The sequence below is a fragment of the Cydia fagiglandana genome, chromosome 17 (assembly GCF_963556715.1).
Source record: "Cydia fagiglandana chromosome 17, ilCydFagi1.1, whole genome shotgun sequence".
NCBI classification, from domain to species: Eukaryota; Metazoa; Arthropoda; class Insecta; order Lepidoptera; family Tortricidae; genus Cydia; species Cydia fagiglandana.
The window spans coordinates 13605059-13620299 of NC_085948.1; the positions used below are offsets into that span (position 1 = coordinate 13605059).

General features: G+C 37.7%; 1 protein-coding gene across 2 annotated transcripts; it reads right to left on the reverse strand.

Moving 5' to 3' along the window:
- Nucleotides 1-339: 339 nt before the first annotated feature.
- Nucleotides 340-14433, reverse strand: LOC134672517 (voltage-dependent anion-selective channel-like). Of its 2 annotated transcripts, XM_063530458.1 has the most exons (7): nt 14275-14433; nt 10025-10171; nt 6976-7140; nt 6022-6185; nt 4843-5070; nt 2684-2892; nt 340-731 (listed from the first exon to the last, which is right to left on the reverse strand). In XM_063530458.1, the coding sequence occupies exons 1-7, from the start codon at nt 14383-14385 to the stop codon at nt 640-642; spliced, it is 1116 nt and encodes a 371-aa protein (XP_063386528.1). In that variant the 5' UTR covers nt 14386-14433; the 3' UTR covers nt 340-639. The 2 variants fall into 2 exon arrangements, with proteins under 2 accessions (XP_063386528.1, XP_063386529.1); XM_063530459.1 differs by lacking the exons at nt 10025-10171; nt 14275-14433 and adding an exon at nt 7792-7944.
- Between the last annotated feature and the right edge of the window lie 808 nt (nt 14434-15241).

The window sequence follows — 15241 nt, forward strand, 5'->3', positions numbered from 1 at the left end:
GTTAATTGTTATCTATAGCTATGCTTTTAATATAAAGCTGCAGTTATGTATTTAAACAAAGCAATGCTATCAAAAGTATCAGTAAATTACAATAAAAATTTAAAACTCCATACACATTGAACCTTTTGGACGCCAATGACCGATATACCCGCACCGCAGGTTCAACGCCAAAGACCGATTAATCGGTCACAGACCACAGATCAACATAGACCTACGTGCGTATGCATAAAGTTCAATTTCAGTTTTGACACTTCGGTGACGTGGCGTCCGTGTGGTAGCTTTTGTGTTAGACACGGTTAAAAGGACGAGCGGCGCACTAGACGCCAATAAAACAGCGGATGGTGATTCCAACAGACTATTCTTTTAATTCACAATCAATAGGGCAACACCATAGGTGCTTATTTACAAGACATAACGGACTTACGGATCACGTAATTTGCACAATAAAATTATTTATAGCAATACAATAGGGATGCAATAATGTCGCGTGCTTACATAATACCTAAGAAGGAACGGTCTTCCGAACGAGGCGTTCAACGCTTACACAGACAGACAACACTCGAGAATACTATGATTGATATTGATCTTTCTATACTCTTTCTATTATTATATAACAGTAGATGTGTTATCTACAAGTGTTTAGGGCTCCAGCTCGAGGGCGACGCCGACCTTGTGGCCGCCGGCGTTGAAGTTCTGGCCGTCGATGGCGGCCGAGAGGGTCAGGGTCACGCCTGGAACAAATACAAACGTTACCTCACTAATTGTTTAACATTTTGACCGCCAAAGATGTCGACTGTCACGCGGCTACAGCCCAATACCAACCATCGTGCATTACGACAAGGTTGACTTCACAATGACGCGCCGCGCACGACTGGCGTGGCGTTCAAAGGGTTAACTCCACAGCGTAGCGACATAACAGTTTTTCATACAGTTTATAAGTCCCAGATAAAAGACATGTTGATTGTCATAGATTTTCAGTTACTTCAACTTATAGATAACGAAGTCGACATTTTAAAATGACTAAGACTATAAGAAATGAATTTGTGTAGGTATTCAAAGCAGCCATAGCTAGTACATATTTGTTACTGGTTCGGTTCTGCTACACAATTGTTATTGGCATCTATGCGAGCAGACGTTCTATATTTGTGCCAATTTTTACATCGTTTAGTTGCCTAAACGAAAACAGGTGTGACGTTAATCGGCATTCCATAATAAGGACTTCCGTATGCGTAATACAAAACTACATAATACCCATACTTCAGACAGTACTTTTAAATTAATATTTCATATTGTAAATCAATGATAAAACTGCTACGAAATATTAATTTAAGTACTGTCGGAAGAATGGGTATTATGGTATTACGCATACGGAAGTCCTTATTCTCCTGTTGTCCAAAATAAATAAACGCTCGACGCCTCCTTTGCTGCTAGGCTTGCTAAATCATCTCCCAGAGCCGCAGTGACTCGACTATCTCCACTTATATTTACTCGACAAACAAGAGATAAGCGGAACGACACGTGACAATCGTACGATCACTCGATAATTCGTAAGGGAGGGTCAGACAGAACTGTCTATAGTTCGTTTTTTTTAGCATTAGAAAGAACTGCACAGAAGCAAGCGTGCAGTTTTTATCAGGCTCTTTAATTGTTAATAATTATTGAATTATCTAATGTGGCATGGTCAATACATATAATTTACTTCAAATTATTACCGCTAAAAGTTCCGGATTTGGAACCACAAGCTTACTTCTGCGAAGTTCTTTCTAATGCTAAAAACGGACTATAATGTTAGACATTGTGATGGATAATTCTAATCATTTCAGTATATTCTTGGGATAGGTAAATATTATGGACTTTCACTCTTCATTGTGATTATGATCTAATCAACATATGTTGTTTGTTTTATATGGTAATATGGTTATAAGTTATGTTACTTTAATGTTGTTTAATGTTTACTCTAATGAGAGTAACATGAAGCATTATGGCAAAGATTATGGCTAGCATAAGTACCTAAAGATACGACAAAAGTATTATTATACGGCACTTAGGTACCTATGTCAGATAAAACTGAATCACCCAACTGATATTGGACCGTGACATATCCAGAACATACGAATTCGCAATAAACAATCGATATACAGTACAGAGGCGTGTCTTGTAAGGTTACGAATGAAAAGGTGAAATAAAAATAGAAATAAACTTGTACCAATCATCCAGCCCTAAATTATGAAAAGTTACCCTTATACGGAACAATATTCATACAGCGAATTACTTCATTAATAGACTAAAAAATGACAACATTAACCTTTTGAACGCGTATCGTGCGCGGCGCGTCATCATGAACCTTATGGCTCCTCTACACGATGGGCCAACGCCGGCCACTCCAAGGGACGCAGCCATGCGGTAGAATGAGATAACAATATCACTTGCTCCCTCTAACGCATAATTGCGTCTCTTGGAGTGGCCGGCGTTGGCCCATCGTGTAGAGGAGCCATTATAGGAATACACGAAGATTGATATTGGGCTGTAGCCGCCGGCGTCAGTTGACGTCTTCGGCGGTCAAAAGGTTAATTTGTGACTTTTATCATGCGATACTCGCATATTGAACTCTATAATCCAAAAAAAATATTAAAATACGCGATAATATGGGTCTGTGGCACAGAAACATGAGATAAATACTGACCAGGGCGCAACTTCTGCTGGTATCCAAGTCCGATAAGCGACTTGTTGTTGATCTTGGCGTGGAGAGACGCGTCGGCGTCGAGCGCGAACTTGGCGCCCACGCCGAACAGCGTGTCGGCCGAGCCCGCCGACCACTTCATGCTGACGCCGCAGTCCAGCTTGTCCGACACCTTCTGGTAGATGGACCCGCCGAAGTCCTTGCCGTTGTCGCTGCATACACAACACCATATTATTATGATATACACCTAAGGCCCAGCAATACAAATGAAAAACCCAAAATTTGCCACACATTTGAATAGTACGGGGAATAGAGTTGATTTTTATTTGTTTGAAAATTTAGCGAAACAAACGAAATGCAACTCTGTTCCAATTGAATATGGTTTAAACTTCATCGAACTGAAGAAGTACTATAGGTAGGACCGTGGGCCTTAGGAGGTTATTGATTTTGGGTCAATCAACTATCTCTTGTTGTTATTTTCTCCCGTCAGACAGGGTACCATAGTAGTAAAGTTTGTTAGGAAAACTGTTGTAACACTTTCTACTAATGCTTGGTGGATAACCCACTATGGAAAGGGGAACGTAACCATGGCAACCAGTGACTAGAATAAGTTGATTCACCCTTTTCCAATAGCAGCAATTATATTTGATCTAAAGTAGGACTAATAAGCGTTTGCGGTTATTAGTCCCACTTTAGATCAATAAACTTACAGACACAAAAATGTACAGTAAAACTTACATCAAGTCTAAAGTGGTAAGTACTATTATTTATTAACTTGTGTGCAATGATAATCTTTATCTAATGATTATTTAACTAGGATTCAAGAAATTACAAATGTCAATGATTCAATTTTTTCTGCATTCCAATTCAATTTTATTGTGATGTTTTAACATAATATAAATAAAAAGATATATAACTAGGCATTCTTAAGATTGATCCATTTTTACTAAACTCTACAACTTATTATTAATATTTTCCGCTCATACTCGTATAAGACGCTTTCTTTAAACACTTTCACGCGTCGCGTCACAATTGATCCTGATTACGTAATCCGAAGAGGCATATTTACATAGGGAGCAGTACTATATGAGAAGTACACGTCATAGTTCCCAAGTACCATTTTACAAGCATAGTTAGAGAACAATAGTCGGTTATCCGAATAATATTAATATTATCTGAAGTCATCTGAGCGCTCGCTGGTTTTAACTAGTACGAGTTATATGGAGCATCCTCCTTTACCAGCTTATGTAATGTTGAAAAATCGATGTTCATTGACCCCGGCTCTACTCCTGAATTGTAACATTATACATGTCTAGCTTTAGTCTAAGGACTTTATTTTTTCTGCACATCTGCTTATAAAAGTGCCTGTCAGGCACAATTTAAAGATTTACACACACATGCATTTTGTCTTAACCTTGTTTGGCCTTAAAACAGATATCAATAACTCATTATGTAATAAGACATATCTTCTTCTTCTTCTTTCCATCCTGTTACCCCCTGCTGGGGTGTAGGGCTCGAATCTTTTTCTTCCACTGACTCCGGTCCTGGGCAGCTTGGGTAGCCTCCTCCCACCCCATCCCCAATACACCCAGCTCTTGCTCTACAGAACGGCGCCAAGTCGATTTAGGGCGACCATGTTTCCGTTTGCCGGGCATCTTCCAGGTCAGGGCCACTTTGGATAGGTGGGTGTCAGGTTTCCTGAGGATATGTCCAATCCAATGCCATTTCCGCGTCTTATCTTATCAAAGACATATCTTATTGAGATAAAATCAATGATCTACAACCCTGATTTTAGTGTGAAGTCAAAAATCGCAAAACTGTCTTGAGGCTCTCCAAATAAATTGAAGGGATGTTTACAAAAACAGCATAACTGCTGCTTAGAGCGGTTGACACTTTTTTAAGAACATTGTTAATCGTTTCAGGTGTCAACCAGTGTAGTCTGTTATGTTCCCCCTTCAATTGTATTTTTTTAGGTACTATGATTACTGGCCTAATCTTTTATTAATCCACAACACATTAACCCTTTAGTCCGTAGCGGCAACATACTTGCCATCATAATGAAAACAAAAAGCATCTCTACCATAAGAATTACGGTTCGAAATCAAATGACTAGAAATGAACGGTTAAAGGGTTAAGTTAAAATAAAATCACATTATACTCACACATTGGTGTGTAGGTTGAAGTCTCCAGTCTGGTAACCGAAGGCGAAGTTGTTCTTGGCGAACTTGGCCTTCTGCGTGTCGAACTGCGTGAGCGCGCCGGCGAGCCAGCCCTGGTACTTGAGGACGGCGGCCACGTCCACGATGGGACCGGCCAGGTCCAGGTCCACGTTGGTGTTGATGGCCACAGTTTCGTTCGCGAACGACGACTTTAGTTTACCGGTCTTGCTCCTGCAATTGTTGGTTGTTTAATGTCTTGCTTGTCAAATCCACTCTCTTAATAGAATTAGGGTTTGCCAAGCGGCACACTGAGCTTAGAACAAAGGGGCTAGATAGATAGATTGTCAAGTTGAATAAAGAAGTCCCATTTAGACGGTCTAAGAACCTGCATGCGATTTTTGTTACATTACGGCAGCGGTCGGCAACCTTTTAGCAGCCAAGGGCCACATAGTAGTTAAGGAAGTTGACGCGGACCGCACTTTTGTTAATATGTGAGACTTTATCAGACATTGTTGTTTGACAATATTACACATAAAATAGCCAGGGGGCTCGCGGGCCGCTTGTTGCCGACCGCTGCATAACGGTATTTGGCCGTTCAACTGAATTCATTGTACTCTGTAGTTAGCATATGTATTGCATGCAAGTCCTTGAATCATCTAAATTATCAATATGACAAAATATAGTGCTTTCTATAACAAATTAAAATACTTCATAACTAGAAATGATTAAACATCTGAAAAATTAATATTATCAATGCTGTACCAGGAAGTAAAGGAAACAGAAGTCTTAATTTTTTCCTGCAGGTTAGTGTACCAAAATGTAGACACTGAATACTTGTACGTTCTTAAAATATCAGCAACAGGAAACACAAATCGTCACTTAAATAGATCTGTCTGACCCATATAGTTCTCCTTGATTGTCTAATAACATAACAATGACTAACTGATTCTGACTTATTGTAAAAGGCTTTTACAATAAACTGGTTCTTTTTCTTTGTTTTATGGCTTAAAATAGATATAGATATAGATTATATAAAAGAGATATGGGTCAAATATTGATTGTGAACTGTTCACAATGCTGCCAACGATAACTTTCCAAGCCGGTTTCTTTGATTTTGGGCTCTTCTTATTAATAGTTGGTAGTGAAACTATTTTCCCAAGTGTGAGCAGTTTTGTGGCCTACCCGGTCTGTGGGGCGAAGGTTCCTTCCAGAGTAACCTTGAGACCAGCGGCGATCTTGTCCTGAATTGTGATGTCAGTGGCGAGTGTGTTGTCCGTGTTCCACTTCTCTGTGAATGTCAGGCCATAGTCCTTCACGGCGAATTTGGACGAAAGGCTGCCAAACACCTGTGGAAATAATTGATGAATGTAGTATCAAGTATGATTGCATACTGTAGTATAACTTTAACTTTAAGTGTGCTCTGTAATTTGGAAATGGTACTTTATTATTAATTAGAAAAGAATAAGTAAGTAAGTAAATATTCTTTATTGCACCAATAACCATACATCTTACATACATGTAAAATTACAAAGAAATTATTAATAAATGCAATTAAGGTTAATTGCATTTATTTACATTTTCAAAGTAAATCATCAATGAAAAAGGGTGTGAATGTATAAATTTATGGTCTGGGACTCATTAACTATAAAATAAATATTGTCTTAATTAAATATGTAAAATAATAGCCAATATCTTAAGCTATTATGTGAATGAAATGTGTATTTGTGTTCTTACACTGTTTGGCTTTTTGGAATCTCCATGAAATGATAACAATAAATATTTAAAAAAATGTGATCCCTTGCGTTTTCTTATAATGACTTTCCACTGTAAAATAAATGAAGCCTTTTAAATAATCGTATTATTATTTCAGTAATGAGTAGTACAAAATACATGATCTAGATTTGTGTTTTTTCCCTATGGACGCAATCAATATTTATTTTAATAACAAAACAGATTACGTACAATGTTCAGTATAAAAAGAAAGTGTAGCAAATTGAATGATATTAATGTACAAGTCATTTACAAGAGCCAGCCAGAGCTGGCTTATTAGAAATAACAGTAACTTACAAGTGAACATGAATGATATGATGTAGTCAATAAATAACAGGTACAAGTGGTAACAGCTGCATGAATTACCTTTCCACTCTCCTGGTTGGAGGTGATGCCGCTGGTGAACTCAACGCCAGACTCACTCTTGGTCTTCAGGTCAAGTTTGAACACTCCGAAGTGGTAACCCTTGCCGAATACATCATTGGCCTTCTTGCCAAGATCGGCATAGTAGGGAGGAGGGCTGGAACCCATCTGTAAAGGTTTATACTTGAGTAACCTACTCCTAAATGGACCCTAAATTTATCTCTAATAAAAGTAAGCAATACATGTTCCATGGCCTTATGATTATTAGCTGTTAATGTCTAGTACAAGGGGTAAGTCGCAAAAATTAACTATTAGTGCCAGCTGTGTCAGGGTCGACTCGGCTTCACGAACTATTTACAATCCGCATTCAGTACTATTACATAACACTCAGGTAAGAAGGGATTAGAGCGTCAATGTTCCAGAACAGTGTCCAACCGTGACATTCTTCCTTCGAGACACACCTATTGGCCTTAAACTTGACCTGTATAGATAGGAGCTGAAATTCGTATCAAAGGTGGAAATCACATGCGTCGTCAACCTCCACTGACGTTTCCGACCTCTTCACCCAATCAATTACATTTTTATGACATACATTTTCTTAGATCTCAAATCATTTGAGACAAACTTAATGTAGTTATTGGTGATAAAAATAGGCAGATACGAAAATAATATGGATTATGCGAAGGGTGACGTCGATACTTCTCATTGAAACCGGCTGAAGCGAATAATTTTAACCTCAATTTATATTCTATCTTTACACCATAACCACTCTTTCCCTTTATATACAAAGCAATTAGGAAATAAAGCTGTGTTACTCACTGTGGTTTATAAGGTACAATTTGAAATAGAGAACGTGGAATAAGGCAAATAAATTGCCGATTACAGTGGAACCTCCTTCACCGCACCACAAGACAAGTTCTGGTTACTGAAGTAGTCGACAGATAGCGCGACAGTACGATGGCGTTTTTCACACCGGAAATAGTGTAAACACTGATGTATTTTTAATTATAATTCTTTAATTTATATCATATTGAGAAAAACTTTATATCTAAATAACAGCAATACTTTATTTATATTAGATATAGTAAAGATCAACGGTCGTAGTGGTTGAAATATTATTATATAAGTTCTAAAACGACACTGTTACAGTTTGACGTCAATGTCACAAGTATTAATCAACAGAACTGCTAATATATTAATAAATTTAATTATTTTCACCAGAATTCCATAGAAAAATATTAAAACAATAGGTTATAGCAATATTTATATATATAATTAAAGTTATAGCTTATAAAATCGAGTAACTATTAACAACGCATATATCTGAAAATTTAGCGCACATTTTGAAACTTTTATTAAACGTAACTTTTTTTATGATAAGGGTATGGGTAGCAGGTAGGAGGCTAAAATAATCGCTGGATGGTAAGCGATTACCGTCGCCCATAGACTCCCGCTACAAAAGAAGATTTGTAAGTGCTTGGTAAGTGCGTTTCCGGACTTTAAGATGGGAGTACGCTCTCTAGGCTAGTTACGTTTGTTTAGGTACACTTAATTTGCTATAATGTGGAAACAATTTAATCATCAATCAACAAACAACCAAAGACATATTATAAGGATATTTTTAAGGCTTTTTTTTTGGATAATAATTTAAAATGTAAGTACCTACATATCGAGAAATTTCAAACTTGCTAAAAGTTATTACGTTATTAGGTACCTAGTACAGTGAAACCTGGTTAAGTGGGACCTGGATAAGTGAGAAACCTCTATAGCTGGGACTCATGGTGCGGTCCCGACACTTTAGCACTGAATTACCTCTGTTAGTGAGATAAAACGAACCTCTATAACTGAGATTAGTTGTTGTGATTTTATAGTCACATTTACCTCTATAATTGAGACAGAGAGTGTATTTTACCTCTTTTACTGAGACTATATTTATAACATTACATTTTCCTAATTGTTTTTTTTAGAATTTTATTTGAATTACCTCTGTATCTGAGATAACGTCAATCTATGACCTCTCTAACTTGGACTTTATTGATCTATTTCCGTATTCTTACTAACTCTTAGTCTATTCACAAATTCCGCATTTGCTTAATTGTATCTAAACGACTTCAAGTTTCATTTAGTTACTTTATGTAGTTAAAACTATCGAAACGAAAGCTGTAATCTTGATAAGGAACAAGAATAAACAAACTTTCATTTAATACATTTCTAAGACGCAATGAAGTCCGTATCAAATTTAATTGAAAAAATCTATCCTTTGGAAAATCATTCAAAATAAATTCAACGAAATATTTAAACAGACTTAAAAAATATTTAGGGACAGGGATTATTTCACCTAAACATTTAAAGATAGTTACAAAATATCTTATTAACCACCTCTATAACTGAGATATATCCTCTATTTTCACCTCTATTAATGGGACCCTCTGTAAATGAGACAGAAATTTATTTGTACCTGGCTAACTGGGAACCTGGGTAAGTGGAAAACCTCTTTAAGTGAGACAAATTTGCTCGTCCCTTGAGATCTCACTTATCCAGGTTTCACTGTATAACTATTACCTTGTGGTTGGTCTTGTGACCAATCGTATTAATTTGTCTCCTAGCACTTTTATTTCAGCAACATTACTTCTGAAAGTGTATAGGCAATCCCATATCACAAAATGTAAAAGGCACTTCTATTTCAATGGCTATAGTTATAACTGGAACGAAGCGATAATGTATGGTCTTAATGGTTTCGAACTTTCGACTGTCTGATGCAACTGTGCGTAGGTACCTATATTCACACCTATAATTCTACAGTTAAACTAATGAGACCGCATTTGTGGGGTGCCGTTTCATCATTTTATGAACAAGAAACACTTCTGTTTTTCTTTTGATAGATACTTAATACCAGAAAGTAAAGGATATTGGTGCCTAATTTCGTAATTTTACGTCTCACAAAACCGGCCCAAGTTTTCGGGGGCATCAAAATCCTGAGAATTTTATATCACCAATGTTCCTATCTTTTGGTTAAATTAATCACCAGTTTGCGTAAGCCGTAAGCTCAAACCTTAGAATCTGAAAAGCTCCAGAAGGCAATCCCAAAGCCGCCGCCACGGCTACCACTGCCGCTATCGCCATCGTCATCGTAGCCGTCGGGACAGTCCACCTCCCGTCCATTTTCGAAGCAGATCACTTGCTCGCCCATCGATCCATCCTAAATTCATTTAATCAGAAATTCGCATTATGATTTGCAAGTTCGTCTTTATCAAAGATTATTGACCCATTGGCTTTATAAGGAACGAATTATTCATTGAGATCTGATAGTTATAATTATGTAGGTATTTAAATATGGTCTACATGTAGATACCTAAAGTTACTTAATATCAAAAGTATACCTACGTATTTACCGGCGCTGAACGCTCCCTACTTTCGCCAACGGAGTTTTGTTACATCACTGTGACAAAGTCCTAAATTTTTCAGCACTTTCCAGTTTGCAGATTTACACATGAAGTAGGGTAGGTAAATATAGTTAACTAATCCGATAACATGCCTAAACTACATGTTACACTTAAAGTGTAATAATTTTCATAAGAGATTGCGTTCGCCGATATCAACTTTCTTATATTTAGAGACGATCAATCCATCAGAAATAATTTTTAAGAAAAAAGAACCGACTTCTATGGGGCCCGGTGAAAGATTATGGTAGATGGTGCACTATGTAGAAAAGGAGGTAAAACCAGTACCTACTTTCTAGTAGCATTTCGTTTCCGTAAGGGTCGTAGTTATCTAGCCTAACCTAACCCACTTCTCTGATAGCAGTTCGGTTCTGTGAGGATCGCAGTTCGAACCTAATCAAACCCACTTTTTAACCGACTTCCAAATCCCAAAGGAGGAGGTTATCAATTCGGTTGTATGTTTTTTATTTTTTTTATTTTTTTTATTTTTATTTTTATTTTTTATGTTTGTTACTCCATATCTCCGTCATTACTGGACCGATTTTGAAAATGATTTTTTTGATTGTATGTATATGCATACAGATTGGTCCCGTTTTTGTGAAAATCCAGTTCTGATGATGGGATCCATGAGGAATCGACGGAACTCCTCAAATCTTAAAGGCATACATATGGTGATTTTTGTGTTTTTATCAACAAATCAAGCATATACATTCAAAAACGTGACATTTGATGAAGTGGAACTGCTGATGATGATCAGAACGGAACTCTTCAACGACGCATAGTTCACCTTTGGCGATTTGTCCTCTTCGTTATGTTTGTTAAGCAAGTTAAGTTTTTAAGCCACAATTTTGTCAAGCTTGAGTTCTGATGATGGGATCCATGAGAAATCGAGGGAACTCCTCAAATTTTAAAGGCATGCGTATAGAGATTTTTGTATTTTCATCAGAAAATCAAGCATTTTCATTAAAAACTGTCGCATTTGATGAAGTGGAACTGCTGATGATGATCAGAACGGAACTCTTCAACGACGCATAGTTCACGTTTGGCGATTTGTCCTCTTCGTTATGTTTGTTAAGCAAGTTTAGTTTTTAAGCCACATTTCTGTCAAGCTCGAGTTCTGATGATGGGATCCATAAGGAATCGAGGGAACTCCTCAAATCTTAAAGGCATACGTATATAATTTTTTGTATTTTCAGCATAAAATCAAGCATTTACATTAAAAACTGTCGCATTTGATGAAGTGGAACTGCTGATGATGATCAGAACAGAACTCTTCAACGACGACGATAGTACATGTTTGGTGATTTCGAATTTCGATTTTGACTTGGACTGGGACCCGGACTCATACCCGGATCCGGTTCGGACCCGGACTCGGACTCGGACCCGGACTCGGACCTGGACTCGCACCCGGACTCGGACCCGGACTCGGACCCGGACCCGGACCCGGACTTGGACCGGGACTCGGACCCGGACTCTGACTCAGAGACCCGGACCTTGACCCGGAAAACCACTATGATACCTAAACTAAATAAACCACTATGATTACCTACCATAAAATGTGGGTATGATGATGCCAAACCCCTCCCGCTCAAACTCCCGTACACCGCACCGCATGCGCCGTTAAGTGGATTAGGTTAGGTTTGAACTGCGATCCTCACAGAACCGAACAAAAGTGGGTTAGGTTTGGTTAGAACTGCGAGTCTTACAGAAACGAAATGCTACTAGAAAAGTGGGTTTGATTAGGTTCGAATTGCGATCCTCACAGAACCGAACTGCTATCAGAGAAGTGGGTTAGGTTAGGCTAGATAACTACGACCCTCACGGAAACGAAATGCTACTAGAAAGTACTGTTTTTACCTCCTTTTCTACATAGTGCACCATCTACCATAATCTTTCACCGGGCCCCATAGAAGTCGGTTTTTTTTTCTTAAAAATTATCTAGTAGCATTTCGTTTCTGTAAGACTCGCAGTTCTAACCAAACCTAGAGTTTGAGCGGGAGGGGTTTGGCATCATCATACCCACATTTTATGGTAGGTAATCATAGTGGTTTATTTAGTTTAGGTATCATAGTGGTTTTCCGGGTCAAGGTCCGGGTCTCTGAGTCAGAGTCCGGGTCCGAGTCCCGGTCCAAGTCCGGGTCCGGGTCCGAGTCCGGGTCCGAGTCCGAGTCCGGGTCCGAGTCCGAGTCAGAGTCCGGGTCCGAACCGGATCCGGGTATGAGTCCGGGTCCCAGTCCAAGTCAAAATCGAAATTCGAAATCACCAAACATGTACTATGCGTCGTTGAAGAGTTCTGTTCTGATCATCATCAGCAGTTCCACTTCATCAAATGCGACAGTTTTTAATGTAAATGCTTGATTTTATGATGAAAATACAAAAAATTCTATACGTATGCCTTTAAGATTTGAGGAGTTCCCTCGATTCCTTATGGATCCCATCATCAGAACTCGAGCTTGACAGAAATGTGGCTTAAAAACTAAACTTGCTTAACAAACATAACGAAGAGGACAAATCGCCAAACGTGAACTATGCGTCGTTGAAGAGTTCCGTTCTGGCCATCATCAGCAGTTCCACTTCATCAAATGCGACAGTTTTTAATGAAAATGCTTGATTTTCTGATGAAAATACAAAAATCTCTATACGCATGCCTTTAAAATTTGAGGAGTTCTCTCGATTTCTCATGGATCCCATCATCAGAACTCAAGCTTGATAAAATTGTGGCTTAAAAACTTAACTTGCTTAACAAACATAACGAAGAGGACAAATCGCCAAAAGTGAACTATGCGTCGTTGAAGAGTTCCGTTCTGATCATCATCAGCAGTTCCACTTCATCAAATGTCACGTTTTTGAATGTATATGCTTGATTTGTTGATAAAAACACAAAAATCACCATATGTATGCCTTTAAGATTTGAGGAGTTCCGTCGATTCCTCATGGATCCCATCATCAGAACTGGATTTTGACAAAAACGGGACCAATCTGTATGCATATACATACAATCAAAAAAATAATTTTCAAAATCGGTCCAGTAATGACGGAGATATGGAGTAACAAACATAAAAAATAAAAAAATAAATAAAAAAAATAAAAAAAATAAAAATAAAAAACATACAACCGAATTGATAACCTCCTCCTTTGGGATTTGGAAGTCGGTTAATAAAATACATAAAATAAAATAATGCGTAAGTAACATTTGGGAACGTCGATATTTTATTTTTATCCGCGGCAACGGCATCTTGATATATTAACTAATATGTATGTATGTATGTTGTCATGTCGTGTAACGTCCGCGACAGTGCGTTAAAGGTGAAAAAGATAAAAGTAGTTTTGGCACGCAACGCAACGTCCTTTTAGCAGATGGCAAAGTTGAATATTCTGGATACTCGTCGAATTTTCTAGCAAAGAAAATTCTGGGTTTTTTAAATTTAACTGTACCTAGGTATAATTTTCAACGCAACAAAATAGAAATAAAATAGTATGATAAATAAATAATAAATAAATAAATAAATATTGGGGACATCTTACACAGATCAACCTAGCCCCAAACTAAGCAAAGCTTGTACTATGGGTGCTAGGCGACGATATATATACTTATATAGATAAATACATACTTATATACATAGAAAACACCCATGACTCAGGAACAAATATTAGTGTTCATCACACAAATAAATGCCCTTACTGGGATTCGAACCCAGGACCATCGGCTTAGCAGGCAGGCAGGCATGAATGAGTAGCATTATAGTTACTGCACTAGTGTAGAGCGTAGAGCTAGGGATTTAAGGTCACTTTTATACTACCTACTATAAACCTACTAGGTATACCTACTACGTTCCAAATATTATGCTTATTAAATACTTACTTCCCGTACACATGGTTTTCTTTCGTAAGATATCGCAGAAACTTTCGGCCACCTCCATTCAAATACACGATCACTGTTTAGAAAACTATATAAACTCTCAAAAATAGACATATTAAAGATAAAACATTAAATAATTATATTGGTTATAATTTTTTTGTGACAATTACGTATACATAGATTTTGAAAATTTTGTTACAGTGAATCTATTTGGCTTTGATGGTAAATACATTTCACATCTCTCTCAAAATGACCCAAAGACCATTTTCTGAAATTTAGTAAATTACTTAACGTTTAATAATGTAATGTAACGTTTGATGTCTTGCCCTGAAAGCGAAGTAGGGAGACAAGACTAATATTCATGTAACATGTCATGTTTCACTATGTCTCCCATAAATAATTCGAAGCCACGAAAACCGGGTATCTTAAACACAATAGGCGACGGGCGACCTAGTTCCCGACAGTTCCAAGTCTCGTTTATAATTCAAACCAGTTAAATGCCAATTCCGCAAAGTCTAGCAATACATATAGCAGCCTAGCTTATTAAAACGAAACTTTATAAGGGAATTACAATTGTAGAGCATTTATTTTTATGTTACTTGAACGAAATTAAATCTTACATCTTTTCTTCTGACTGTGGCGAATTAGACACTATTAATTTATTTTATGGGTAGGTACAAGTAACTATGGGGTATATCGGTATATGGGAAATATAAAAGACTCATAAAGTTTTGAGTTACTTATAACTAGTAGGTAAATCGGAATAGAAATTTGGTCATACCCGGGAATGCCCGGAATTTATGGCGTGGGCGTACATTGAATCCTGAGCGTAGTGAAGGGTGTAACGTCCAAGGTGGAAATAATTTTGCTACCATGTGACACATACTGCTTTTCGGTCGGGCCGGGACGACACAGACGGAATTATGTATCCTAGCTGCAACTTGTATGCTGCAAGTTGAGTTTCATATAA